This window comes from Bufo gargarizans, chromosome 4, assembly GCF_014858855.1.
Source record: "Bufo gargarizans isolate SCDJY-AF-19 chromosome 4, ASM1485885v1, whole genome shotgun sequence".
Lineage (NCBI taxonomy): Eukaryota > Metazoa > Chordata > Amphibia > Anura > Bufonidae > Bufo > Bufo gargarizans.
Genome location: NC_058083.1, coordinates 309051477 through 309079078, shown reverse-complemented (window position 1 = coordinate 309079078; position 27602 = coordinate 309051477). Strand labels below are relative to the sequence as shown.

The window sequence follows — 27602 nt, the reverse complement described above, 5'->3', positions numbered from 1 at the left end:
GGTACAATTTTATCATATAAATTGACAAGGGGATGATACTATGGAAAAGTTGTTAGTATGCCTATTCATTTACATACTTAACAATTTTGTAGTGGGTACAAATATAATTGGGACAAATGGGCCCCACCTCCAAATAGTGCAGGACCACCCATTTATAGACAGGGCTTAGATAAGTCCACCCATTTTCAGCTCAGGACAGCCTGAATTTGCAGGGACTGTCTCTGAAAATTAGGGACTGTTGGAAACTATGCATTTGAAAACTAATTAATATTCATTGTCCTAACTGCACCCATGTCCCGACTTTACTACCTTTTCTACTCCCAAATCGTAAGCCTCGCCTTTCTCCATCACAACTGATGTACAGGCAGTACAGAGATGGGGGGACAGCTCAGAACTTCCTGGACAGGAAGTGAAAATCGGGCCATCCGTGCAGTTATGATGATCACAATATATATTTGTAAGTTTCATCATTTTCCATTTGCAAATTAACAACTTTTCCTGGTATCAAACATAGCAAACAAACAAGCATAATACGTAGAAAATATGGTCATCCTGCATTATTACTAGTGTCCATTACAAGTGTATGTTGGTGCCGGAGCAATCCACAAACAGACAGACAAGTAATTCAGATTCCCTTCTGTTGTCCTAAGTACCCGTGAGCAAATACAGGTTGTATAGTGAATGGCCAGAGTAAGTACATTATAGTAAACGGTTTTCTTGGAAAGTCTGGGACACATTCAGATTTCTAAATGCAGTTTTTGGAGCCAAAACCATGAGTGGATAAAAAAAATAAAAAAAGAGAGTAAAGATCATATATGTCCTTAATACTTTCTTTCCTTTTATGATCCGCTCCTGATTTTAGCTTAAAAAAAAAAAAAAAAAAAAAAAAAAAAAAGCGTGGTAGCACCTTCGGCCAAGTACCTTCAAATCAGAGATACTCTTTAAGGCTACTTTCACACTGGCGTTTTGGTTTCTGTTTGTGAGATCCGTTCAGGGCTCTCACAAGCGGTCCAAAACGGATCAGTTTTGCCCTTAATGCATTCTAAATGGATAAGGATCCGCTCAGAATGCATCAGTTTGGCTCCGTTCCATCTCCATTCCGCTTTGGAGGCGGACACCAAAACGCTGCCTGCACTGATCCGTCCTGACACACAATGTAAGTCAATGGGGAAAGATCAGTTTTCACTGACACAATATGGCGCAATAGAAAACTGATCCGTCCCCCATTGACTTTCAATGGTGTTCAAGACGGATCCATTTTGGCTAAATTAAAGATAATACAAACGGATCTGTTCTGAACGGATGCAGACGGTTGTATTATCTATACAGATGCGTTTGTGCGGAACCATAACGGATCAGCACCAAAGTAGCCTTACAAAACAAACTGAAGGAAATTTCTACCACCAATCATCCATATCAGCAGATTAAGGAAAATGAGACGTGTTCTTGTCAAATACAGCATAGTATATTGTTCACATGTGTGTAGACTGTGATCACATCCTTACCAAGGTTTCTGTTTCTGACAGATCTATAATGGATCAAAATGGAAGTATAATGTGTCCTGCTCACTGTAATGGGTGCCGTTTGTTTATTTAGTTTTTTTTGTAGAATATACTATTTTAGTAGCCAAAAACAATGGAAATGAGGGCTAACTGAAGCTAGTTAATGCATTTGAAAAAATGATTGGACAAAATAACTATTGCTAATGTGTCTGCGCGTCTAGCATTTTTGACAGCAAGAATAGCATAGTCAATGGGGTCTGTCAGAATTCATTAGTACAAAAACAAATCTGATATGGCTGTCATGGCTCCATTATAGACAGAAGCCTTTACCAGTTGATAAGTAAGATTCTGAATCTTTGGTGGGATTACCTTCTTTTGCACCAGTTGTGGCATCTGAAGTACTACATACACACGGCGGATTTTAAGTATTAAAGGGGTTGGCCCACCTCAGACATTGATGTCATATTTCTAGGATAAGCCATCAGTGTCAGATAGGAGTGGGCCCCAGTTGTGAGCAGAGAGTGGGTCCCAAAGTGAACAGAGAGCAGTCACACATGCGTGGCCCCCCCACTTCATTGTTACAGGAGTTCCGACAATAACCGAGCAACGACTCAGCTACAGTCCTGATCAAAAGTTTAAGACCACTTGAAAAATGACTTGAAAAAAATCTTATTTTACATTGTTGGATCTTAACAAGGTTCCAAGTAGAGCTTCAACATGCAACAAGAAGAAATGAGAGTGAGACAAAACATTTTTTGAGCATTCAATTAATTGAAAATAACGATTAAACTGAAACAGGCTGTTTGTCAGCTGATCAAAATTTTAGGACCACATGCCTTTAAAAGGCCAAATCTGTGCAAAGATGTGGATTCATTGTCATTTTCTGTCAGGTAGTCACACGTTGTGATGGCAAAGGCAAAAAAACTCTCCCTTTTTTAAAGTGGTCAGGTTGTTGAACTGCATAAGCAGAGTCTCTCACAGCGTGCCATCGCTGCTGAGGTGGGACACAGTAAGACAGTCATTTGGAATTTCTTAAATGATCCTGAGGGTTATGGAACAAAAAAGACAAGTGGAAGACCCCAAAAAATTTCATTAGCACTGAGCCGGAGGATCCAATTGGCTGTCCGTCAAGACACTGGACGATCCTCGACCCAAATTAAGGCCCTTACTGGTGCTGACTGCAGCCCCATAACCATCAGACGGCATCTGAGACTGAAGGGCTTCAAAAACAAAAACGTCTTCAAAGCCTCGTCTCCTTGAACGCCACAGAACTGCTCGTTTGGACTTTGCAAGAGAGCACCAAACATGGGACATTTCTGATGAGAAAAAATGTAACCTTGATGGTCCTGATTGTTTCCAACGTTACTGGCATGACAAGCAGATCCCACCTGAGATGTTTTCTATGTGCCACAGTGGAGGGGACGCCATAATGGTCTGGGGTGCTTTGTCCTTCAGTGGAACAATGGTGGTTCAGGAAGTGCAGGGGCGTCAAACGGCCGCTGGCTATGTCCAGATGTTGCAGTGAGCATTCCTCATGACTGAGGGCCCTCGTCTGTGTGGTAACGACTGGGTTTTTTCAACAGGACAACGCTACAGTACACAATGCTCGCAGGACAAGGGACTTCTTCCAGGAGAATAACATCACTCTTTTGGCCCATCCTGCGTGTTCCCCTGATCTACATCCAATTGAGAACCTTTGGGGATGGATGGCAAGGGAAGTTTACAAAAATGGACAACAGTTCCAGACAGTAGATGGCCTTCGTGTGGCTGTCTTCACCACTTGGAGAAATGTTCCCACTCACCTCATGGAAACGCTTGCATCAAGCATGCTGAAACGAATTTTTGAAGTGATAAACAATAACGGCGGAGCTACTCATTACTGAGTTCATGTTTGGAAGTTGGATTTCTCTTTTGGGGGGGTTTAGTTTTTTTTTGGAGGTGTGTTCCTAAACTTTTGATCAGCTGAAAAACAGCCCGTTTCAGTTTATTCGTTGTTTTCATTAAATTGAAAGCTCAAAAAATGTTTCGTCTCACTCCCATTTCTTCTTGTTGCCTGTTGAAGCCTACTTGGAACCTTGTTAAGATCCAGCCATGCTAAATATGATTTTTTGCCATTTTTCAAGTGGTCTTAAACTTTTGATCAGGTGGCCGCACTTGCACAGTGTTCTCATCATTGACTGCTATGGGACCTCCGAAAACTGCTGAGTGTGCTCACTTGTCTATTTTCAGATTTCCCATAAGGATGAATTGAGAGCATCGCCTTCACTTCCAGGGACCTATCTTCACACCTATCTGACACTGATCGCATATCTTAGAGATAGGCCAACCCCTTTAAGCCCAGATTGCTTACAGTCATCATTCAGGTCAGTGATACTGGATATCCACTTTATTACAGGAATTCCCCCCGGCATTTTGGATAAATGGCAGGCAATCACACATACAATTATATCAAGTACAGCACAATCCACCCTCACAATAGCAGACGCAACGCTTTACTAGATCCACTAAAACTTTGCTTTTCAAGAAGTAAGACAAAAAATAAAATGTGTAGAAGACAAAATTAAAAATTACAAAAATAAAATAAGCAGCTTTCAGAAACGACCTGCGTTCCTCAATACAGTACTCATCTCTGCAACAAAAAACGGCCATATATCACATCTCTTTCACAGGAAGCTTTTTTTTGTCCACAATCTCTCAGCCAATAACAGATATATAAAATAAATATAAAATTTGCAGTGCCTTCTGCTCCATATCATGCTCTTAGCTTCTAAGCAAGACAGTAATTCTCACAAACTATGATGGTTGAGCAGCAGTGGCATGGAGGGATGGAGCCCTGCTTGAATACAATTCAAGACCTCAGTGCGCTTGCCTCATAACGACTACATCATAAATTGGTCACTGTAGTGTAAATATATGTGAATAGGTATGTTAGAAGTAAAATCCTTAAAAAAAGTGCTATGAATGGAGGCCTAAAAATGCATGGTCAGCAGTAGTTCTCAACAAATACCTGGAGAGCATATGTAACATAGTTCCCTTACGTGACATCTTTTTTCCCTATCTTGTGCAGCATTACACAGCCTCATTCTATAGCGTGGATGAGCCTTTTTGACTTGTGTTCTCTCTACTCTATGTGGAGGTTTAGACATTTCACACTGGAATTTCATACAAAGCGTCAATAATAAAACCCTTTAAGCAGCTGTTCATTTCCAGTCCTGCACAATCTGTGAGAAGCAGTCACGACGTGCTGATAATGGCATTGCGTTCTTGGAAAAACAAGGATTCTTCAGTGCAATCCTAGCAGTGAAAATATTCTAGAAGCAGTTTATTAAGCAGTGCGTTTGACCATTTCCCGTCTTGTCTGGATCTCCTCTTCTTGAACGTCTGAAATATACATCCTCTCACATTGTCCAGTATCAGTTTAGTCAAAGGTCCATACTTCTAGATCTTGCACAATGAAGTCTTCTTTCTTGGATAAAATATCATTGTTGAATGTAGCACAGGGGTTACTGCGTCCATGATACAAATCACAGTCCAGCCATAGTCCAGATCGACCACTGAAAACATAAGTAATAGCGGTTAAAGATCTCTCTTTACAGTACTAATTGATGCTCCTACTTAGCACAAAATAACACTAATATGTCCTGTCACTGCCTAGGAATCAATTGCACTTCATGTGCTGTGCAATTCCCATTAACCAGCTCCTTAAATTTCATTTCCCCTGACGATTGCTAAGGGCTCCCCCACCATCACTAGAACGAAGGTTATGAGCCCCCACAGCTCCTCGCTGCATGACTGCAGTAAGGAGCATGTATGGAGCAGAGGTCAAACATATGCACTGCCTCTCTAGTCAAGATCTTTGGGGCCCGATGGAAGCAGTTGGGTGCTGTACTCTGCTGTCTGTGTTAGTTCCATAATGAAGAGGAATGGGGGGCTCTGGAGCCCCAATCTAGTGATCATTGGGGCCTCCAAAGATCATACAATTTTTACCTATCTTGTGAATAGGTGAGAAATGATTTGGTGGGATAACCCCTTTAAAGAGGTTGTCCAGGATTTTACTATAGATGGGCTGTCCTTAGGATAGGGCACCTCCAGTACCAGAACTACACAGCCCTTTCCATTGTGTAGTGGATGCAACTGGTTACTACCGGGCTGCTCGTATTCCCTTCCATGGCAGCAGCACTTCAGTAACCAGCTCCATCCACTACACAATAGACAGGACTCTGTAATTCCGGTACTGAATTACTGCAGAACAGTTGCTTGGTGGAATGTTGATTGGATATTGATGGCCTATCCTGAAGCTAGGCCATCAATATGAAAGGACTGGACAAGCCCTTTGAGATACCAGTATGTTCTTCTGCTGGGATTCCAGACAGAAGTAAAAGAAAACAAAAATACAACCTGACAAGTTTGTGTTTCATTGTGCCTGTCAATGCCTTTTTTCAGTGAAAAGTTCACTGCCTAATCATATTAGGAGGAATATACGCTCTAGCACAAAGCAGAGCAATATTAAAGGAGAAGTCTGATTTTCTAGAAGGCAAGGCTGGTGAGCATGTGCTAGATTTAATCTGAGGCCGCTAACGGGGACACAAAAGCCATACAAGTAATACTCAGTAATAACAAGTAAATGTGAACACTAACCCTCCACCACCAAGCTCCAAGGAAGTGGTATCTCCATTGATGAAGTAAGAATTCTCTCCACTCCATTTGAAAGCCTGCAACAAGAGCATGATGTCTCATTTGAACAGAGCACGAGATAAAATAATCTCGACCATTAAGTATCTGTAATTTACAGTCTTGATGAAATCTGGCATTTACCCATTTAAATTCTGTAAACTGTTCCCTAGCTACAGGCTACCCCCATTTTAATTAACAGTGAAGGCAGATGAAGTGACAACTTGTAATCTGTCGCATGACTTCTAATTGCATGCAGTAAATTTCATTCACTACTAAAAGGAGTTGGCCCATCTCACACTTGCAAGGATATGTGATAGGACCTGCATCTAGCTGTAGAATGGTGCCGCACCAAGCAAGCATAGCCACTCTCCATTCACTTCTATGGGAGCTCCAAACATAGTCAAGCGCCAGATTGGCTATTTCAGGAACTCCCATAGAGGTGAACCGAGAGGTGGTCGCTCAAGCGTGGTGCACTTGAATTCACTTTTATGGGAGTTCTGGAAATAGTGGAGAGCACTCTCTCGGCTCTTTTCGGAACTCCTATGCAAGTGAATGGAGAGCATGCTCTCTCCTTTACTTTCAGGGGCTCGTTTTTGAGAGAGCCATGGGTATCAAAGGTGGGGACCTGCACCAATCAGCCATTGGTGGCATATCCTAGAGAGATGGGCAAACCACTTTAAGGGCCCTGTTACACTAGCTGATACTTAGGTAATAATAAGCGCCAATTGATGTTATACAAGTCGATCGGTGCTCATTTTACAGGGTCTGATGCAAAATGGATGAGGGATGAACAATCGTCCTGAAAGACTGATCGTAAACATGCTACCGTCTCCTGTATTGTCAACACAATTTTAGGCGCTGCATTAAGATGCATTCAGATGTTGATTTGTCAGGACTGGCAGCACCTTTCCAACAGGCCTATATCAGGAACAAGCTATCGTCCTATCTAAAATATCTCCAGTTCTAATAGTCCTACAGTGTTTCTTTATCAACTATAAACTTACTTTAAAATCTGGGTTGAAGGTGAACAGGAAAGTTTCCCCAGTGCCATAATAATGATCACTGATCCTGAAAGGGTGTGTTGCATATGCCCCGAATACCTGATTTAAAAGTTTATAAAAATAAAATAAAAAAGATACATTAAATAGTATTTTATAGATAAAGAACAATTCAGGTCATTTTTCTACTTTAAAATGTGAAGGTTGGAGAAGAATTTCCATTAGAGCAGGCATCAACAAGGCTTTACTTGCTTACGAAATACCATTTTCTGAAAGCACATTCCAATGTATTAAGCAATACACAATCAACGTTTCAGAAACAGACAAAAAGATAAAACCTACAAAATGCACAGAATATTGAGCAAAAGTAAGTGCGGAATTATTTCAAACTGTATCTTCATAAGGGTGGAAGTTTTTCCGACCATGGTTTTCCTCAACTACGTCCTAGATATAATGGGGTTGTCTGCGGTGCGGGAAGATTTATTTAACATTTTTTTTTTTTATATCATTCTGGCCCTTTAAAAATGTATCCCCTCCCAGACAGCCCCTTTAAAGATGCGCTAAACAAAAAAAATAGACAGATACTTGCCTCCGACTACAATTAAGACTGAAAAACATATGATGAATTTTTCTCTATGTGTCCCATGAAATCATCCATGACCCCCCCCAATCAATTTAATGGAATCAGAAACAATCTGTCCGGTGTATTCTCTGATTGCTTCAATTAGCCAAACGGCCAATATATTTGTGTTGTATCTGCTAGTAGGAGAGTGGCTCTGCCCCCATATTATGTTGCCCTAACATAGTCTGATTTAAATTTAGGAATTGCGCCATTGAGAACACTGATTTTTATGGTGACATGACTACTTCATTATGTTTATTCAGAAACCAGAGAATTATGAAAAAGCTGGAAACCTTGAGAAGGGCAGTTAGGCATCAATCACATTTTACCTTTGGAGTCTGGGTAAGTTTTGGGCAGAGTCAGAGTCTGTAGAAATTGTATTATTATTATTTAATATTGTGTGAGTAAAGGGGTTGTGCAGCGACTTCATATTGATGACTCAGGATATGTCATCAATATCAGATCAATGGGGGTCGGACTCCCAGCACCCCCGACGATCAGCAGTCATGTGAGAGCTGCTTTCTTTCAAAATTACCTGCTTGTCATCTCCTTTGCAGCTCCAACCCACTCACATGAATGGGATGAGGATAGGTCATCAATATCAAGCCATCACACAACCCCTTTAATTTATAAAATGCATAGCTTGTGGCATATTTAGAGAAGTTTTTTTCTTGCGAAATTGTGCTCAAATAAATATATGTTTTAAGCGCCAATTAGTCAGATTTACAAGATGGTGATGAATAGTAGAATGTCCCCATTTTACTATACTAAAGTTGTTACTACTAATTATTACACGAACCACTGAGTAAGAGTCAGGGGTGGCTTTGGTATGTGCAAATGTTTGGCTTACCAGCTCCACAGCCATGTTTACTGCTATCACAGGTACTACAAGTCTGGCATTATATAGCAACTCCACAATAGAATAAATACCTGCCTCTTTCACATACCTGGTTGTCCATGTCTTTGACTACCAAGAGTACTGGTCTGTCTATAGAACATACGTTCCTGTACAAGGTCTTCAGGCTGGTCCCATGCTGATGTGTACTGTAAACCAGATGCCAAGGATATCCTTGAACCCTAGCGGGCAGTCTGTGGGCCAACTGTTTCCAGAGGAAAAAGTTCAGTGTTAAATGCTACTAAACATAATCAGCAGAGTCAAATATGACTAGATTTGCATTTCCTGAAGGAAATACATAGGGGTAGATTTATCAAAACTGGTGTAAAGTAGAACTGGCCTAGTTGCCCAAAACAACCAGTCAGATTCCACCTTTCATTTTTCAGAGCTTCTTTGGAAAATGAAAGGTGGAATGTGATTGGTTGCTATGGGCAACTAGGCCAGTTCTACTTTTCAAGCACTATAATAAAATGTAAGAATATGAGAAATGTCAAAGCTTTTCAAGCACTATAATGAGATAGGAACTTTAGTGTGTAGAGCAGACATAACATTATACTGAATTCTCTGGCAGGAAATACTTAGGGAGAGATTTATCAAACTGGTGTAAAGTAGAACTGGCTTAGTTGCCCATAGCGACCAAAGGAGCTGTGAAAAATGAAAGGTGGAATCTGATTAGTTGCTATAAGGAACTAAGCCAGTTCTACTTTACTCCAGTTTGATAAATCTCCCCCTTGGTGTACAGCTATCATCACAGCATGCAGTTAAAATCCCTCTAGGGCTCATGCACACAAACGTATTTTCTTTCTGTGTCTGTTCCGTTTTTTTTTTTGCGGACTGTATGCAGAACCATTTATTTCAATGGGTCCGCAAAAAAATCGGAAGTTACTCTGTGTGCATTCCGTTTTCAAATGTCTGCATGCTCTATTATTGCCCGCATAATGGATAAGGATAGGACTGTTCTATTAGGGGCCAGCTGTTCCGTTCCGCAAAATACTGAATGCACACAGACATCATCCGCATTTTTTTGCGGACTGCAAAATACATAGTCTTGTGTATGAGCCCTTAAGGGCCTTTTAGACAAGATAATAACTGCCTGGACAACTGTGCACTATTACTGTCTGGTATAAACATGACCAATGACAAAATGATAAACAGTAATTCACTGTTTGGTTGTTGAGAAAAAAATATGGTCGCTCAGCAGCACATCCCCTTGTACAAACAGGCCGTGTGCTGACGGCAATATGGGGCAGGGGATGTAGAAAATGGGGCCACTAACTGAAACATATAAGTGCAATTAAACAAGTGCTATTTGGTACTTATTTTGTCCAGTTTACCAGCCCCTGTGAAAGGTCCTTAGGCACCAATTCACTAGACACTAGGGCAGATTGGAGAATACATCAAAGAATGAAAAACTGCATATTATATAGGTACTGTGAGACTCAAGCTAACGTCCCTAAAGTCTAGATCAATGTTCCCCCTACAAATAAACCTCTGGGGTTATAGCTAATACTAAACAATTGAAAACAGTGATCTGGGGATCTGTTCTTACCAGGATAAGATGCTGGCGGGTCCATATTTCCCCAGCACAGCGCTATTTGACGTGAATGAGCAAACGTATAATACTCGAGTGTATATTGGATGCGGACCAATTCATTTCAATGGGGCCAAAAAAGATGAAGACAGCACACTGTGTGCGGTCTGCATCCATACTTCTGTTTCATAGCCCCGCAAAAAAGATGTCCTATTCTTGCAGCATTTCTATCAAAGGGCTGGTCGTTCCGTTCCGCAAAATGCGGAATGCACACTGGCCGATATCTGTATTTTGCGGATCTGCAATTTGCAGACTGCAATACAGATACAGTCGTCTGATGGAGCCCTAACTCCTATCCTTGAGATGTCAAGATGTCAGACTACTGTACTTCAAATGTGGTATCCCACTTACAGTATTACTGGCTCATCCTGCCTTCTGCAGCTTTTACATTTTTTGTCTAATTTGTTATCAGATATGAGAGCTGATTGTACTGTAGATGACTGGTGATACCAGCTGGACCATCACATGATATCAAGCCAGCAACGGAGGCAATATGGACAATCACAATACATTAGTAAGTGCCTTGTATTAAAGGAGTTATCCAATCCCTATAATGATCCCCAGAATCTCTAGAGCATACTTAACTGCTCCACGACACCCACATCCCTCTGGATCCCTGCACGGCCACCGCTGCATCTCCCCGTCACCAGAATGCCCAGGCCCCTCCTCTAGAGCATACTTAACTGCTCCACAACACCCACATCCCTGGTTCTTCACAATAGATTACATACTTTATGGATGATTGAGCATACCTTTGTTAATAATAGGGGTTGTCTTACTTCAGCATTTATCATGTTAAAAGGGTTATCCAATCCTTATGACCCCCAGAATGCCCGGGGCCTCTCTAGAGCACACTTGCCTGCTCCCCAGCACCTACATCCCTGCACGGCCGCCACTGCACCCTTCTCTTAAGTGGATCAAAACATCCAGCGACAGGGGAGTAGCCAATAGCATGCTGCAAAGGTGACCAGCCTTCCTAGCATCGCGAGTGATGCTAGTCACCATTGCTGTCTGCTATTGGCTGCTCCCCCCGTCGGCAGATGTCTTGATCTACACGACAGGGAGACACAGTGGCGGCCGTGTGGGGATCCGGAGGGACGTGGGTACTGGGGAGCAGGCAAGTGTGCTCTAGAGAGGCCCCGGGCATTCTGGGGGTCATAAGGATTGGATAACCCTTTTAACATGATAAATGCTGAAGTAAGACAACCCCTATTATTAACAAAGGTATGCTCAATCATCCATAAAGTATGTAATCTATTGTGAAGAACCTAATTGGGACAATTTTTCATATAATACAATTGTACTTTAGTAATTTGTAACTTCCTATGCTATCATGTATTTACGTGTGTCTGTCAAATTATGCTGGCAGACTATATGACGCCGCTCTCCAACAATTCCTCAGCACTACACACCATATGTGCCATGTGCAATGATCATAATAGAAAGTGAGTGCAGCTTTTGTGCCTGAGCAGGAAGACACGTGCATTGCAAATAGGGTACAGAAAGCAATAAGTACAGTGCTCTATTTCCACCAGGCCCTCAGAAGTAAATGGAGTAGAGTCATGCATGTGGACTACCACACCATTCACATATGAGACTTGGGGACCCCAGTCTCGAGATTGCCAGGGGCCCTGGCAGTTGGACCACTCTCAATCATACTATTCTTTGGATAGTTTACCGAATTTTATTTCTGGGAAAAGCCCTTTAAGCCTAAAGGCATTACCTTTTCAATGTGTGTGTCTTCCAGCAAATTGCTTTTCTGTTTCAAATCTGGCAGAAAATCTTCCAGTGTCTCTTCCCCCTCCTTTTCATCATCATAGCTGCAGGTACTTTTCCGACGCTTGGCCTCTTCTACGGTGATGATCTATGAAAACAGAAGTTTTTTTTTGTTCCACATGATAGTTGGTGGGTAAAAATACTTTGAAAACAGTAACTGAAATTTGGAACATAAAGATGTATTTCCACCCATAAAACCTCAACCTGAAGACCCTTGACACCAGCATATAGCACCATGGTACCAGATAACAGCAGATTATCGAGCAGCATACGGAGCAAGATTGGGGATGTAAATTGTGAAAGGAAATCTGCAAGTGTCCAATTTATTTTCATACATTACAACATAAGCTATTCATACAAAAGCAGATAGGCTTCACTTGGCGGTGCAGAGAACTCTAAAGTATCTACACAGCTTTTAAACAAAACCATCCTCAGAAAACTACGTTTTTCTAATCCATTCTGCTTAAAACTACCCCCAAAAGACAGCAGAGGGAAAAATCTACCTGTAAAACAAAATAAAAAAATCTACCTGCACATAAGACTCTTGAAGCCCATTTGCAATGTAGAGGATTCTGATGTTCAGTGGTTTTCTAGGTCTACTCATTGTAGCTGCTGGAGATGAGTGAGAACCTGCAGCCATGCGGTACCTTTATACGCTCGTGGCAAGCATGCTGATTGTAGGCAGGACCAGGCATATAAACTCACAATGGGGTTTCACTTCGGCCAGAAAACTAAGTTTCTATTTCCTGATCAGAAGGAGGGGTTGTGTGCATGAAGCAACTTGCTTGTTTAAAGACATTTGAACAAATGAAATAACTTAAAAAAATATATATATATATTATAAAAATCAACGATTAATGTTTAACAGGAAAAGCTTCACTAGATGTGGATCTACCAGTTCTTTCAGGTTTCTGAAGTTCAGAATTATATTGTTACAATATGTTTTTTCAGTTATCTACCTCCACTTGTATGCAAAGCACAGAAACTCCAGCTAAACTCACACAGAGAGGGCACATGCGGTCACTGCAGATTTTACCTCACTTTTTCCCATGCGGGTGTATTAAACAGGACCTGTCACCACTCCTGACATGTCTATTTTAATAGCTTCATGCATTCTGCATGTAATAACAATTCTGGAGCATCTATTCGTATGTCTCTATGTTGTGCCATACCTGTGTTATTTCTACTAGAAGTTATGAATTAATTGCTAGCAGTCTGCAGTAAGGGTACAGAGGGGTGGTAACAAGTTGGGGGGTGTACCTGCACAGTCTCACTCTATCCAATCAGTGCTGCCATTTTCAGACTGTGCAGGTACACCTGCAACGTGCCAGTCCGCAGGGGTAGAACACGTGAGGTGCCTGGTGGGCCGGAATGTACATACAGTTCATCGGTTACTCGCGGTTTAGCAGACGCCTCCCTGGGCCAGCAGTGCAGTGAAGGGGAGAACAGCACAGGATTCTCCGGGGCACACTCTGTTACAGGGGACACCGGCCAGGTGGTGATTGAGGTGTTCTTGATGGTGAATGGTTGTTGAGTGCTTGTGCGGCTGGACCCCTGACTCAAGTAATGTTGTGGCGCCAGCACCTTTGTGGTGCAAAATGTTGAGGATGGTGGTGGTATGAAGTCAGAAGAATGAGGCAGGTTTAAAGAGGACCTTTCACCTGAAAATGCAAGTTAAACTAAAGATATACCCTTACTTGCGGGCCCCCGGTGGTGCTTTTTCAGTTCTTCATTTTACACTCAGTGCCCCCGTTTGTCCACGATGCCCCCCGCAATATTTCCCGCCTTCTATGACATTTCCCGCTCAGGATGGATGAAAGCGATCCAGTTCTCGCAAATCTCCCTGGCTAAGAGCAGAGCGCGCTGATTGAATGCGCTCCGTGCCAGGGTGAAGAAAGACACGCCCGGGAGAACTTTTGCAGGCCCGCCCAGTTGAGCCAAATGGCTCATTAGCATAGAAGGCAGGAAATATTGCGGGGGGCATCGCGGACAAACGGGGGCACCGAGTGCAAAATGAAGATCTGAATAAGCACCACTGGGGGCTGGCAAGTAAGGGTATATCTTTAGTTTAACTTGTATTTTCAGGTGAAAGGTCCTCTTTAAATCCAACGGTAAACTTTACTATAACGAGGTTCTTGATACGGTTTACATCCAGCAATGATACAGTCTATGAATTTCTTTAACAGGCTGTGCTGGTGGTAACGTGTCAGGCTAGCGTAGTTCGTTATGTACCCACTAATAGCTCTTTGCCTTGCTTCCGTCTCTGTTGAGGTAGTTCAAGTCCTCATCTTCTAAACACAAGCGATGAAACAAAAATCCTATTTGTCCTTGAAATAACGGTGAGGCTGCCAGAAGCTAATAAGTCCTACACCTATATACAAAGATGCCTAGTGCCTATAATAATGGCTTTGTCCTTCCTTTGTCTTTATCCAACAATAAACTTGACTAAGGTTCACTCGTTACTCCTGAGGAGTGGATGGTAGAATAAAGCATTTTCTTCCGCCTGACTTCCTGGCTTGATCCTGAGATACAATAATGACTCCTATATATATATTTATATTTTGTGGTGCTATCCCCATCTAGTGGTGGATGTATGTAGTGCACCTGACAGCCTGGTAAAAAGGGATTTCACACAGTAGCACAATACAGCATGATATTACAGAAGATGACAACAAAAAGTTTTTGCAGTTCCCACATAAACTAGTGGGATGCTGCACCCCCCGCCCCCCCAACTGGTTACCACCCCACTGTACCCTTACTACAGACTGCTAGCAATTCATTCATAACTTCTAGTAGAAATAATACAGGAATGGCACAACATAGAGCCATAAGAATAGATGTTCCAGAATTGTTATTACATGGGGAATGCATTAAGGTATTAAAACAGGCATGTCAGGGGTGGTGACAGGTAGTGATGAGCGAACTTCTGTTTTAAGTTCGGCGTCTAAAGTTCGGCTTCCGGTTAGCGGAGAATCCCGATATGGTTCCCGATATGGATTCCGACTTCCGTTGTGGTCCGTGGTAGCGGAATCAATAATGGCCGATTATTGATTCCGCTACCACGGACCACAACGGAAGTCGGAATCCATATCCGGATCCAGATCGGGATTCTCCGCTAATCCAAACCCGAACTTTAGACGCCGAACTTAAAACAGAAGTTCGCTCATCTCTAGTGACAGGTCCTGTTTAACAACCCACCAGGTAAACTCTTGTTTACCAACCACATAATCAAAAATCTGGTGGTTCCAAGTTTTGCAAATCTGACGTGTCACTTTATGCAGGGACAACTTTTGACAGTTTTTACTTATCTAACTGATTCTGAGATGTTTTTCTTGTGACACTTTTATTTATAAAAAAAAAATCCAAAATTGACAGAAAATTAAGACAAATTCATTAGTTCCTAAATTTAAATTTCTCTGCTCAATAATTATTACCCTGATATTGCAGTTTACAGAAACCCCATATGTGGTAGTAAACTGTGCATGCGTACACTGTAGGAATTTATCGAGGGGTGTACTAAGCATTCTGTCCCCACACAGGCATTTCATATAATTTAGTAACACATTGTGAAAATGAACATTTTAATTTCTTTCAATAAAATGTTACGTAAGCCCCACATTTTTCATTTTCACAAAGGGTAACAGGAGAAAAAGGACCCAACAACATCACCCATTTTCTCCAGAATACGGCAACACCCCATAAGTGGTCATAAACTGCTGTTTGGGGAGAGGGGTCAGGAAGGGAGAGAGCATTTGAACCTAGTTTGGCGATTTATACAGCACTGGACTATAACTGCAGAGGCTCTGTGGTAAAATAAAGAAATCCCCAAGAACTGACCCCATTTCAGAAAACACACCCCTCACAGTATGTACAAAGTGGTGCAGTGAGCATTTTGACCCAAGAGGTGTTTTGCAAAAAATTCACAGCAGGTGGTGCAAAGTAAACATTGCACAAGGGAGCCGGTTGGTGCCCTCTCAAACAGCTGATCAGCGAAGGTCTCGGGTGTCGGACCCCCACCAATCAAATACTGAGGACATTTAAATCTTTTTTATTAGTCTTTTTTTTTTTTTTTTAAACAAAACTTATAAGCAGTGAACTAAAATCCACAAGGGACTGTAAGCATGCTACATATTTTAAAGTCCATATTCTACCCCTATATCTTGTGAAATTGTGGCATAGAGTTAAAAGGGGTTTCCAGGATTTCACTACTGATGACCTATCCATCAGTATCTGGTCGGTGGGGGTGAGAAACCCCCACCAATCAGTTGTTTGAGAACGCAACGCTGCTCCTGTGAGAGCTACCACCTTCTCCCTGCTTACCAAACACAGCGCTGTACATTGTATAGCGGTTGTGCTAGGTATCACAGCTCAGCTCCTTTCACTTGAATGGGGCTGAGCTGCTCCTGGGCCATTTGACTCAGTAATGTGTCGTCACTCGACCTAAGAAAAACAGAGAACAGCCCGAACAGCTGATCGGGACCTCCACCGATCAGATACTGATGACCTAGCCAGATGATAGGTCATCAGTATAAAAATCATTAAAAAAAAAACTTTAACCCATTATGCTGGCAAGTAAAGTGAATTAGGCATGCTGCCTTATACCCACAATCCAAACGCGAGACAGTTAATAAAGTTCAACCAATCTCTGCTGGTACATTCACCACTTGATAAACTTCATAAATGTCATGCCAAGAATTTAAAATGTTTTTGATCTTCGCAAGAGAATGTTGATCCAGTAAATGACCAAGGTTATCCCTATGGGACAGGCAAAAATCAAGGCAGGAAATGCTGCTGCTTACTGGGTGTGTTCCTCTTTCCCTAGCAACGGAGGGGGAATTCCAAATTTATCCATATTTCTTGGGTTATAGGAGATGAGCCATTCTAGTCTATTATAATGTAATGCCAAGGCATGAATTACATTACAAGTGATGAAACGTGGATTAAACCTAAAAATAAATACCACAAGGTTGAGGGTGAAATAGGCTACACACCAAACCTGCATAAAAGTTAGGGTGTGTGCACATCTGCACTAACTTCTGTAGCTTTGGCCCATTGCAGCAGCAGAGCCATGAAAATAACTGAAGCACTGGAAAGTTAAAATAATGCACTCAAACAGCACCCAACAGCTACGTTATTTTTGTCGAGTTTTTTTTATTGAATCTGTGAAAGAAGCTTTTTTTTTTTTAAATCTCTTTTTATATAGAAAGTTCATAACTAATAATATAACTGAGCATTGTAGAAAGGAGTAATGTTATAATAAACAATAAAGATGTTCTTTCAATAAGCAAATAAGCTACCAACTAAAGAGAACTGATCTTGAGGCAGACCAACAGGACCATATTGTGACAGAGGCTTCTAACAGATCCTCCAACACAGATGTGAGCCCAGCCTTCACTATATGTTGCCATTCCCTGTATTTTAGCAATCACTTACAGTCTCTACCTTCCCAAAATTTAAAGGTGTTCTGCACTTTGTTTTAACTGATCGGCGGGGGTCCGACACCCGGGACCCCCACCGATCAGCTGTTTGAGAAGGCAGTGGCTCTCCAGCAGCGCAGCGGCCTTCTCACTGTTTACCGCTGGCCCACTGACGCCACGACTAGTATCAACTAGCATGGGTGGGGCTAAGCCAGGGTCAGGCAGAGGTAAGAGCTGGCAGAACACGAGTAATGTGGTAACAGGTCCAAGATCAGAGCAGGCAGAGTATTATCAATACAGGTAAACAGGCACAAGTCTGGTCAGGTAGCTGAGGGTCAATATGGGTAAAGAAGCAAAGGTCGGTACAAAGGCAGACAAAAGAACAGCACACCGTAGCAGGGAACTTAGCAAAGTAACAAACCTAATTGCTGCCTTAGGGGAAGTTGCCTTAAGTACCCTGAGGTGGCCAGCCATAAGCTGGAGAAGATTACGGTGCGAGCGCAATGGCCCTTTAAGAGCCAGGAGTGAGCACACACCCTACACGCAGAGTGGAGAGGCCTGGCTGGCACACACAGGCAGAGATCTGCTAGAAGACAGTGCATAAGGCTACTTTCACACCTGCGTTTAGCTGCGGATCCATCTGGTATCTGCACAGACGGATCGGCACCTAAAATGAAAACGCTGGTATCCGTTCATAACGGATCCGTCTGCATTACTATGTCCCAAAAAAGTTTAAGGCCTCTTTCACACGGGCGTTGCGGGAAAATGTGCGGGTGCATTGCGGGAACACCTGCGATTTTTCCGCACGAGTGCAAAACATTGTAATGCGTTTTGCACTCGCGTGAGAAAAATCGCACGTTTGGTACCCAAACCCGAACTTCTTCACAGAAGTTCGGGTCTGGGATCGGTGTTCTGTAGATTGTATTATTTTCCCTTATAACATGGTTATAAGGGAAAATAATAGCATTCTGAATACAGAATGCATAGTAAAATAGCGCTGTAGGGGTTAACAAAATAAATAAAAAAATTTACTCACCTTAGTCCACTTGATTGCGTAGCCCGGCATCTCTTCTGTTTCCTTTGCTGAACAGGACCTGTGGTGAGCATTAATTTCAGGAACAGGACCTGAGGTGACATCACTCCGGTCATCATATGATCCATCACCATGGTAAAAGATCATGTGATGGAACATGTGATGACCGGAGTGATGTCACCACAAGTCCTGTTCAGCAAAGGAGACCGACTAGATGCCGGGCAGCGCGATCAAGTGGACTAAAGTGAGTTAAATTATTTTTTATTTTATTTTTAACCCCTCCAGCGCTATTTTACTATGCATTCTATATTCAGATTTCTATTATTTTCTCTTATAACCATGTTATAAGGGAAAATAATAATGATCGGGTCTCCATCCCGATAGTCTCCTAGCAACCGTGCGCGAAAATCGCACCGCATCCGCACTTGCTTGCGATTTTCACGCAACCCCATTAATTTCTATGGGGCCTGCGTTACGTGAAAAACGCACAAAATAGAGCATGCTGAGATTTTCACGCAACGCACAAGTGATGCATGAAAATCACCGCTCATGTGAACAGCCCCATAGAAATGAATGGGTCGGTATTCAGCGCGGGTGCAATGCGATCAACTCACGCATCGCATACGCGCGGAATACTCGCCTGTGTGAAAGGGGCCTAAGTCTAAGTCAAATGGATCCGTCCTGACTTACACTGAAAGTCAATGGGGGACGGATCCGTTTACAATTGCACCATATTGTGTCAATATGGAAGGCAGTCCACAGCCAGCAGGTCTTTACCGCCAGGACAAAACTATCGGCGGCAGCAGAAGCAGGAGTGGAGTGGCACCCATGCCCGCCTGGGGAAGCAGGACAGCAGCAGGCACGGGCTGCTGATATAACAGTAGTAAAAACTTACAAAAATTTGTATTATACCAGAGTAGATTAAAGGGTTATTCAGGTTGTTTCAGGTTACCCCTCAATCTACAGGATAGGGGATAACTATTAGATCAGTGGGGGTCCTACCGCTGGGACCCCAACCTATCACAAGAACGTGGGCCCCATACCCCCTGCAGCCCAATGAGCTTAGCGGCCAGTCGCACATACGCATGGCCGCTCCATTTATTTCTATGGAAGTTCCGGAGAAAGCCCAGTACAGCAAATGAATAAAGTGGACGCGCGCATGTGCAACCAATGGCTCCGCTTATTTCAAGGGGGCTGCAGGGGGAACACACCTTTAACAGCTAAAATTGCAGTTATGCTGCCTAATATGCAATGTTCTTCATGGCGCTTGTAATCCAGTTTCCAAAATGATGCTCCCTGTTTAGGGTTGCAGACTTATCCTCTACATGACGTATCATTAGAACAGTAGGGCTTCCATACTTGCTTTTACATATTGGCAACACATGCTGGAGCTTTGAAGAGCCAAGTGAACACTCTGCATTGTGCCTTCAGTGGCTCAATTTACTTGGTATTTTTCTATCTGGAGCATGAAATAAAGACAAGAGTCTTGTGAAACACTGTACATGTAGTTGCAGAGGTATGGCTTCCCCTTGAACACAGTTTTTCTAGGTCACCGTTACATTATTCTTAGAAAGGAGATCAATGATAATGCAACATATCTCTTCTACTGAAAAACACTCCCACCACAGGAGGCAAGACAGAAATCCAAATCGTATCTTTCTGTATCAAACGGATGTGGTACAAAACTCCAATTTGAAGACATCAGGTACATATAGATTATGAAATTTCAAATGTAAAGTCAAAACTATGTCACTGGAGCAGAGCGAAAAAAAGTTAACCGAGAAGTTACAAAACTAGCCACAAAAGTGACATACATGTAACTATAATAACGTCAATCACTTAAAAGGGTATTCCCATCTTAGACAATAGGGGCATATTCGCTAGGATATGCCCCCATTGTCTGATAGGTTGTGGGTCCCACCGCTGGGACCTTCGCCTATATCGAGAACGGAGAGGGGAGCGCTGTGGCTGGAGGACCCCAGATTTCCCTGGGTCCGTCCACCACCAAGCGCTAATCCCCGCCTCTCCCATAGAAGTGAATGGGAGGGTGCCGCACATGCGCGGCCCATGCTCCCATTCATTTCTATGGGGCAGATGGCTAAAGCGGAGCTAGCGCTATGCTATTTTTGGCGCCCCCATAGAAATTAATGGAGAGAGGCTGTGCATGCGCAGTGCGCTCTCCTTCACTTTCGGGGCTCTGTTCTCGACATAGGTGCGGTTCCCAGTGGTGGCAACCGGACCTATAAGACAATGGGGGCAAATCCTAGCGATATGCCCTCAATGTGTGAGATGAGACAACCCCTTTAAGGTGAAGCTACATAAGAAACCACTAACATAACAATTAGCTTATACTGTGCTTCAAAACGTTCAGGATCATCCAGAGCCACGGATCAGAGGGAAAGACAGACTTAAAAAGGACCTTTCACTCGTATACAAACTAAAAACTAACTCTATCTGTGGGCAGAGCGGCGCCCAGGGGTCCCCCTGCACTTACTAGTATGCCTGGGCGCCACTCCGTTCGCCCGGTATAGGCTCCGGTGTCTCAGCTCCGTCTGTTGTACTGGACTGATTTTTTGTAGGAGGCGTGTCCCTTGCTGCAGCACTGGCCAATCGCAGCGCACAGCTCATAGCCAGTCTATGAGCTGTGTGCTGCGATTGGCCAGCACTGCAGCAAGGGACACGCCTCCTACAAAAAAATCAGTCCAATACAACAGACGGAGCTGAGACACCGGAGCCTATACCGGGCGAACGGAGCGGCGCCCAGGCATACTAGTAAGTGCAGGGGGACCCCTGGGCGCCGCTCTGCCCACAGATAGAGTTAGTTTTTAGTTTGTATATGAGTGAAAGGTCCTTTTTAAAAGGGAACCTGTCACACTGAAAATGAACTGCAACCTGTGGGGGTATGCCATAGAGCAGAAGCAGCTCAGCAGACTGATATAAAGATTTGAGGGAAAAGATTCAGTACAAGGCTAGGACTACACCCTGACGTGTCACTTAATACAATAATATGTGTGACTTGTCTGCAACTTGCTGTGGCGCACATTTTTTTAGAACAGATTTGGCTGTAAGGGCTGTTTCACACGAGCGGATGCCGTGCGTGGCATCCGCTCCATGACTGACAGCCAAGACCCGATGCAGACTGCAGAGGCACGGAGCATTAACATGATTGATAATGCTCCGTGCCTCTGCTGTCCGCATCGGGTCTTGGCTGTCAGTCACGGAGCGGATGTCACGCACGGCATCCGCTCGTGTGAAACAGCCCTAAGAGTTGCAGGTAAGTTGCATATAGCGTTCGACTTACAAATCTGCTGACAGATGCCCTTTAATGTATCTATGAAACTGGCTGACCTGTTGCATGTGCACTTGGCAACTGAAGGCATCTGTTCATATGTGCCTGCTTTGCTGAGAAAAGTGATGTTTTAAAATATGCAAATGAGCCTCTAGGAGCAATGAGGGCGTCGCCAATACACCTAGAGGCTCCGCTCTCTCTGCAACTGCTGTGCCTTCTCCACTCTCATTGATAGGTCCAGGCGTTATGATGTTTTCACTGCCTGGTCCTGTCAAAGTGGAGAGTGTGCAGCAGTTGCAGAGAAAGTGGAGTCTCTAGGTGTAACGGCAACGCCCCCGCTTCTCCTAGAGGCTCATTAGGAGTCCAATGGGTGGTCCTACTTGGCGACTGACAGCATTTTCTGTATGACTATGAAAACAGTGATAGTCGTCAATCACTGTTAGGACTGCCTATTGGACTCATATGGACAATATAGAAGACAGTACCACATTGACACCCCTACACACAACATCAACAGCAGACCAGGTATTAAAGCTTTATTTTCTCTTTCACCAATGCACTATGATCAGCAAGAACATCAAGTCCTTCATTCTCTCCCTCCCTCTCTGCCGTGGTTGTATCTAGCCCCTAGTTAATTGAATACGTACTTAAATATTAAAATAAATTCTAACATTAATGGATTTTTTTTTTATCACATACTTGCTGAGAAAAGATGCCATAACACATTCTTGAATGCTACAGAAATTTGATGGTGTTACCTCCCAGCTTTTAGTAGAGGGTTCACTAAAGAAGTTGTCAATCATATCAAGCTCATCTTTCTCCACCACCACAAATCCTTGCTCTTTTGCATCTTTTCCATAAACTTCAGGAGACCATTGGACAAAAAATGTGTACAGATGATCCACCCTGCAAGACAAATGACAAGAAGTGGTCAGGACTGTGAATTTAAGCCGAATTCTCTTGGTAGACACGCCAGACTTCTCTTTTTGACATTCCGGAGCTAGAACTTGCATTTATTGAAACCTTCTCACCCAAAAACAGATGATGTGAGAACTAATTAATGTACAAAGAAAAAGAAGAACTGGCTGATCCATGCCTGAAGACAATAGTTCATTAGATATCTTACTATACCCATACCAAGATGGAAGCCTCTCCTGCTAAATCCTTTTTAATAAGAAGACTTGTAGGAGAGGTTTCTGGTTTGCTACAGCTGACTGTACCACCTACTCACCCTGCTACATCTCCCATTAAGGGGGTTATCCCACGATTAATGTAAAAAATTATAATCAGACATCATATAGTCCCGGACCATCTCTAGCAAAGCTAGAACCAGTCCAGTACCTCACATGGATCCAGAGATCTCCCCATTCATCGCTCTGCTAAATTTATATCAAGTTGAACTTTCAAGGGGAGTGTCTTTTCTGCTGCAGCTCAGGGGTTGTCCTTTCTGTTGCAGCTCCCTCCCTATCACAGCTAAGGGGCAGGTGAAGGATAAACTGAGCATGTGTGACCACCTCAGTGAGGAGAAAAGAGAGGTAAAAAAACAAACAGCAGGTGGCGCTATACAGATAGATTTTATTAAATAACTCAGTGGCTATGCTACATTTTTAATTATATGCAATTACAAAAGCATTCAGATCCAAATCCTGGTTTGAAAACTGCGGAATATATTTTGTAGCACAAACCCTTTAGCTTGTCAGTTAAAACGTGGATTGGCTTGAAAGTGACAACTAGGCTTGAGCAAATCGACCTTCGGATCATAGATCTGAAGTCGATTTGCTTAAATAGGAATCTAAAACGGGCTTTGGTACTGGCTGGTACCTTGGCACCAAAGCCCAGTTTTGGATTGCTATTTTAAATATGTAGTTATGAATACAGTACAAACTCACCAAAGTCTCACACGACTTTCGGCAAGAACAACTTTGGCTCCACTGAGCCAATACATTTTAATGCTGTACAGAAACAGTATTAAAAATCAAGATATTTGAATAAAACGACTTCAGATCTATGATCCAAAGGACGATTTGCTCAAGCCTAGTGACAACCAACCAAAGACAAAATATACTTCAGAGTGGTTGTCGCTTCCCTTCTCAAAGTGAGTCCGTCACCAGTGACCTCCCTATTAAACTGTTTGCATAGACACAAAGCTGTAGTTTAACCTCTTATACCCCGGGCCAGTTTTCGCTCTTCTGCCCAGGCCATTTTTTGGCAAATCTGACATGTGTCACTTTATGTGGTAATAGCTTTGGAACACTTTTACTTATCCAAGCCATTCTGAGATTGTTTTCTCGTGACACATTGTACTTCATGTTAGTCATAAATTTGAGTCAATATATTTCACCTTTATTTATGAAAAAAATCCTAAATTTACCCAAAATTTTGAAAAATTTTCAAATGTTCTAATTTCTATTTCTCTACTTTTATAATAGATAGTAATACCTCATATAATAGTTATTACTTACATTTCCCATATGTCTACATGTTTGGATCATTTTGAAAATGACATTTTATTTTTTGGGGACGTTAGAAGGCTTAGAAGCAAATCTTAAAAATTTAAGGACCAGTTCAGGTCGGAAGTACCCTTGTGAGGCTTACATAATAGAAACCACCCAAAAATGACTCAATTTTAGAAACTACACCTCTCAAGGTATTCAAAACTGATTTTGCAAACTTTGTTAACCCTTTAGGTGTTCCACAGGAATTAATGGGAAATTGAGAAAATTTCTGAATTTAACTTTTTGGGCAGATGTTACATTTTAATCAATTTTTTCCAGTAGCAAAGCAAGGGTCAATAGCCAAACAAAACTCAATATTTATTACCCTGATTCTGCAGTTTACAGAAACACCCCACATGTGGTCTTAAACTGCTGTATGGCCACACGGCAAGGCGCAGTAGAAAAGGAGCGCCATATGGTTTTTGGAAGGCAGATTTAGCTGAACTGGTTTTTAGATGCCATGTCCCATTTGAAGCCCCCCTGATGCACCCCTACAGTAGAAACTCAAAAAAGTTACCACATTTTGGAAACTACGGGATAAGGTGCCAGTTTTATTGGCACTGTTTTGAGGTACAAATGATTTTTAACTGCTCTATATTAAGTTTTTTGTGAGGCAAGGTAACCAAACAATTTATGTTTTGGCACAGTTTTTTTATTGCCATCTGACAGGTTATATCATGCACTATTTTTATAAAGCATGTTTTTACGGACGCAATAATATCAAATATGTCTACTTTCTATGATGTTCGTTTCAGTTTTACATAATAAAGCATTTTTAAAAACAAAAATTATGTTTTTATATCTCCATTTTCTGAACGCCCAATTTTTTAAATTTTTCTGCCGACCGTTTTGATCATTTTCTTTTTTTTTTTTTACGGTGTTCACCTGAGGGGTTAGGACATGTAATATTGTTATAGAACAGGTTGTTACGGATGTGGCAAAACCGAATATGTATATATTTTTTTTTATGTATTTCACTTTAACACAATAATAGCAGTTTTGAAACAAAAAAATTATGTTTTAGTGTATCCATGTTCTGAGAGCTATAGTTTTTTTTAATTTTTTGGGCGATTGTCCTAGGTAGGAGCTCATTTTGACGGTTTTATTAATATTATTTTGTGGGACATACGCCTTTTTGATCACTTGGTGTTGCACTTTTTGTGATGTAAGGTGACAAAAATAGTTGTTGTTTTTTTTTTACACCGTTTTTATATATATTTTTTAATGGTGTTTATCGGACAGGGTGGATCATGTGATATATTTATAGAGCCGGTCATTACGGACGCAGTGATACCTAATATGTGTGGGCTTTTTATTTCTTTGTTTGTTAAATAAAATAATGGGAAAGGGGCGATTTTTTTATTTTTTACTTAAAGGGAGTCTTTCACCTAAAATGACAATTATACACCACAAACATCATGATATCCATTACATTCCCCATATTATAATCTTACCTTTCATATTGCTGTCCGTCGCCTATTCTCTCTTAAAAACACTTTTATTCCATATGCTAATCAGGTTCTGAAGGTGCCCAGGGGCGGCGTTTATGCGGCCGGTGCCCAGGCTCCACGGCGCTGTTCAAATCAAACCCCTCCCCTTTCACCCCTCTGGCCCGCCCTCGGTTCTTCAGATACCATCCTCCAGTCAATGACAAATCCCTCCAGTCAATGACAAATCCGGCGCCTGCGCACTCCATTACCCACTAGGGCAGAGGCAGCAGAGCGTTTAATCCGCATGCGCCGGCCCGTACATCCCGATCTAGCCGGCGGAAGTAAACTGCCAAAATATCGGGATGTACGGGCCAGCGCATGCGCATTAAACGCTCTGCTGCCTCTGCCCTAGTGGGTAATGGAGTGCGCAGGCGCCGGATTTGTCATTGACTGGAGGATGGTATCTGAAGAACCGAGGGCAGGCCAGAGGGGTGAAAGGGGAGGGGTTTGATTTGAACAGCGCCGTGGATCAGGGGCACCGGCCGCATAAACGCCGCCCCTGGGCACCTTCAGAACCTGATTAGCATATGGAATAAAAGTGTTTTTAAGAGAGAATAGGCGACGGACAGCAATATGAAAAGTAAGATTATAATATGGGGAATGTAATGGATATCATGATGTTTGTGGTGTATAATGGTCATTTTAGGTGAAAGAATCTCTTTAAACGTTATTAATTTTATTAAAACACTTTTTTTAACTTTTTTTTTCCTTTACTTTATTTCTGATGTTCACTTTTGGGGGTCAGATCCCTCTGGAATACATTACAATACATCTGTATTGTAATGCATTGCCTGTTCGTGTACTAAAGTGAGTAATACACTAACAGGTTGCACCCGTAGAAGGCAGGTCCCGATGCCGTGCAAGGCATTGGGCAGCCTCTGCACAGCATCGGGCTGCCTTGTAACACATCGAGTCCCTGCCACAGCAGCACGGGGACTCTATGCGCTCCCCCACCTGACACATACCCCTTCTATGTTGTGGTCAGCACGGACCGTGGCATAGAAGGTGTTAATCTGCTGGCATCAGCTTTTACAGCAATGCAGGCTGATACAGCAGGGGTCCAGCTACCAGGGACTGCCGGGCCCCTGCAGTGATCAAGGGCGCACCACTCCGGTGCCCGCCCGATCACTATGACGTACTATTACGTCAAATTGCGGGAACGCAGTGGCTTCCATGAAGTAATATTAGTCATGTGTTGGGAAGGGGTTAAAACACTTTTTGTTTTATTGATCTGAGGTTCTATTCCTGAGCTATGATACTTTTTCTCAATATGTAAATTAGGCCTTTGATGCAATGAGGGTGTCGCCACTGTTCTTATTGCACCCAAGCTCCCCTCATTTCTGCAGCAAGCCCCTCCCTCGCTGCTTTGATTGACAGGGCGAGGCAGTAGCAAAGCATTAAGGGAGGGGCTGGCCACAGAAAAGAATGGATTTATCTACCGGCTGAATTAAGAAACCATTATGCAGGTTACTCCCTCTTGAATGCTGTAGGTCAGGATACACCCATGCTGAAAGAGAGGCGGTAGATCCTAACTGAATCCCGCAGACTGATCGTAGGACCAGCACAACTACTTAGGCAGGCAGGGATCTGCTCGAAAAGTTTATTATTACAGCTCTTACTGAATGAAGGAAAAGTCAAGATATTGCTTCTGCCTAGTCGGCAGGTGAGTAGAAAAGTAGGTCAAACGGAAACTTTGCTGACTTCCTACAAAAAGAAAGATATAAAGATAAAAGCGTTTGATGTTTAGTTAACTCTAAAAACGTTTCCACCCACGTCTTGTACATTCTTAAAGGGAATCTAATGCTAAAAAAGAGCCATTA

General features: G+C 42.6%; 1 protein-coding gene across 4 annotated transcripts in view; it reads right to left on the bottom strand.

Annotated features, from left to right (window-relative positions):
- Nucleotides 1-3872: 3872 nt before the first annotated feature.
- NCOA7 (nuclear receptor coactivator 7) overlaps nucleotides 3873-27602 on the bottom strand; it is a 208769-nt gene continuing 185039 nt past the window's right edge. For 3 of the 4 annotated variants that reach the window (XM_044289485.1, XM_044289486.1, XM_044289484.1), the window contains 6 exons: nucleotides 22556-22703; nucleotides 12006-12146; nucleotides 8744-8896; nucleotides 7181-7276; nucleotides 6141-6214; nucleotides 3873-5056 (listed from right to left, as the gene is read on the bottom strand). In XM_044289485.1, the coding sequence (XP_044145420.1) occupies nucleotides 4921-5056; nucleotides 6141-6214; nucleotides 7181-7276; nucleotides 8744-8896; nucleotides 12006-12146; nucleotides 22556-22703 (748 nt within the window). In that variant the 3' untranslated portion in view covers nucleotides 3873-4920. Of the gene's footprint in view, nucleotides 5057-6140; nucleotides 6215-7180; nucleotides 7277-8743; nucleotides 8897-12005; nucleotides 12147-12587; nucleotides 12749-22555; nucleotides 22704-27602 lie in introns of those variants that run through there. The other variant, XM_044289487.1, reaches the window with a different exon arrangement.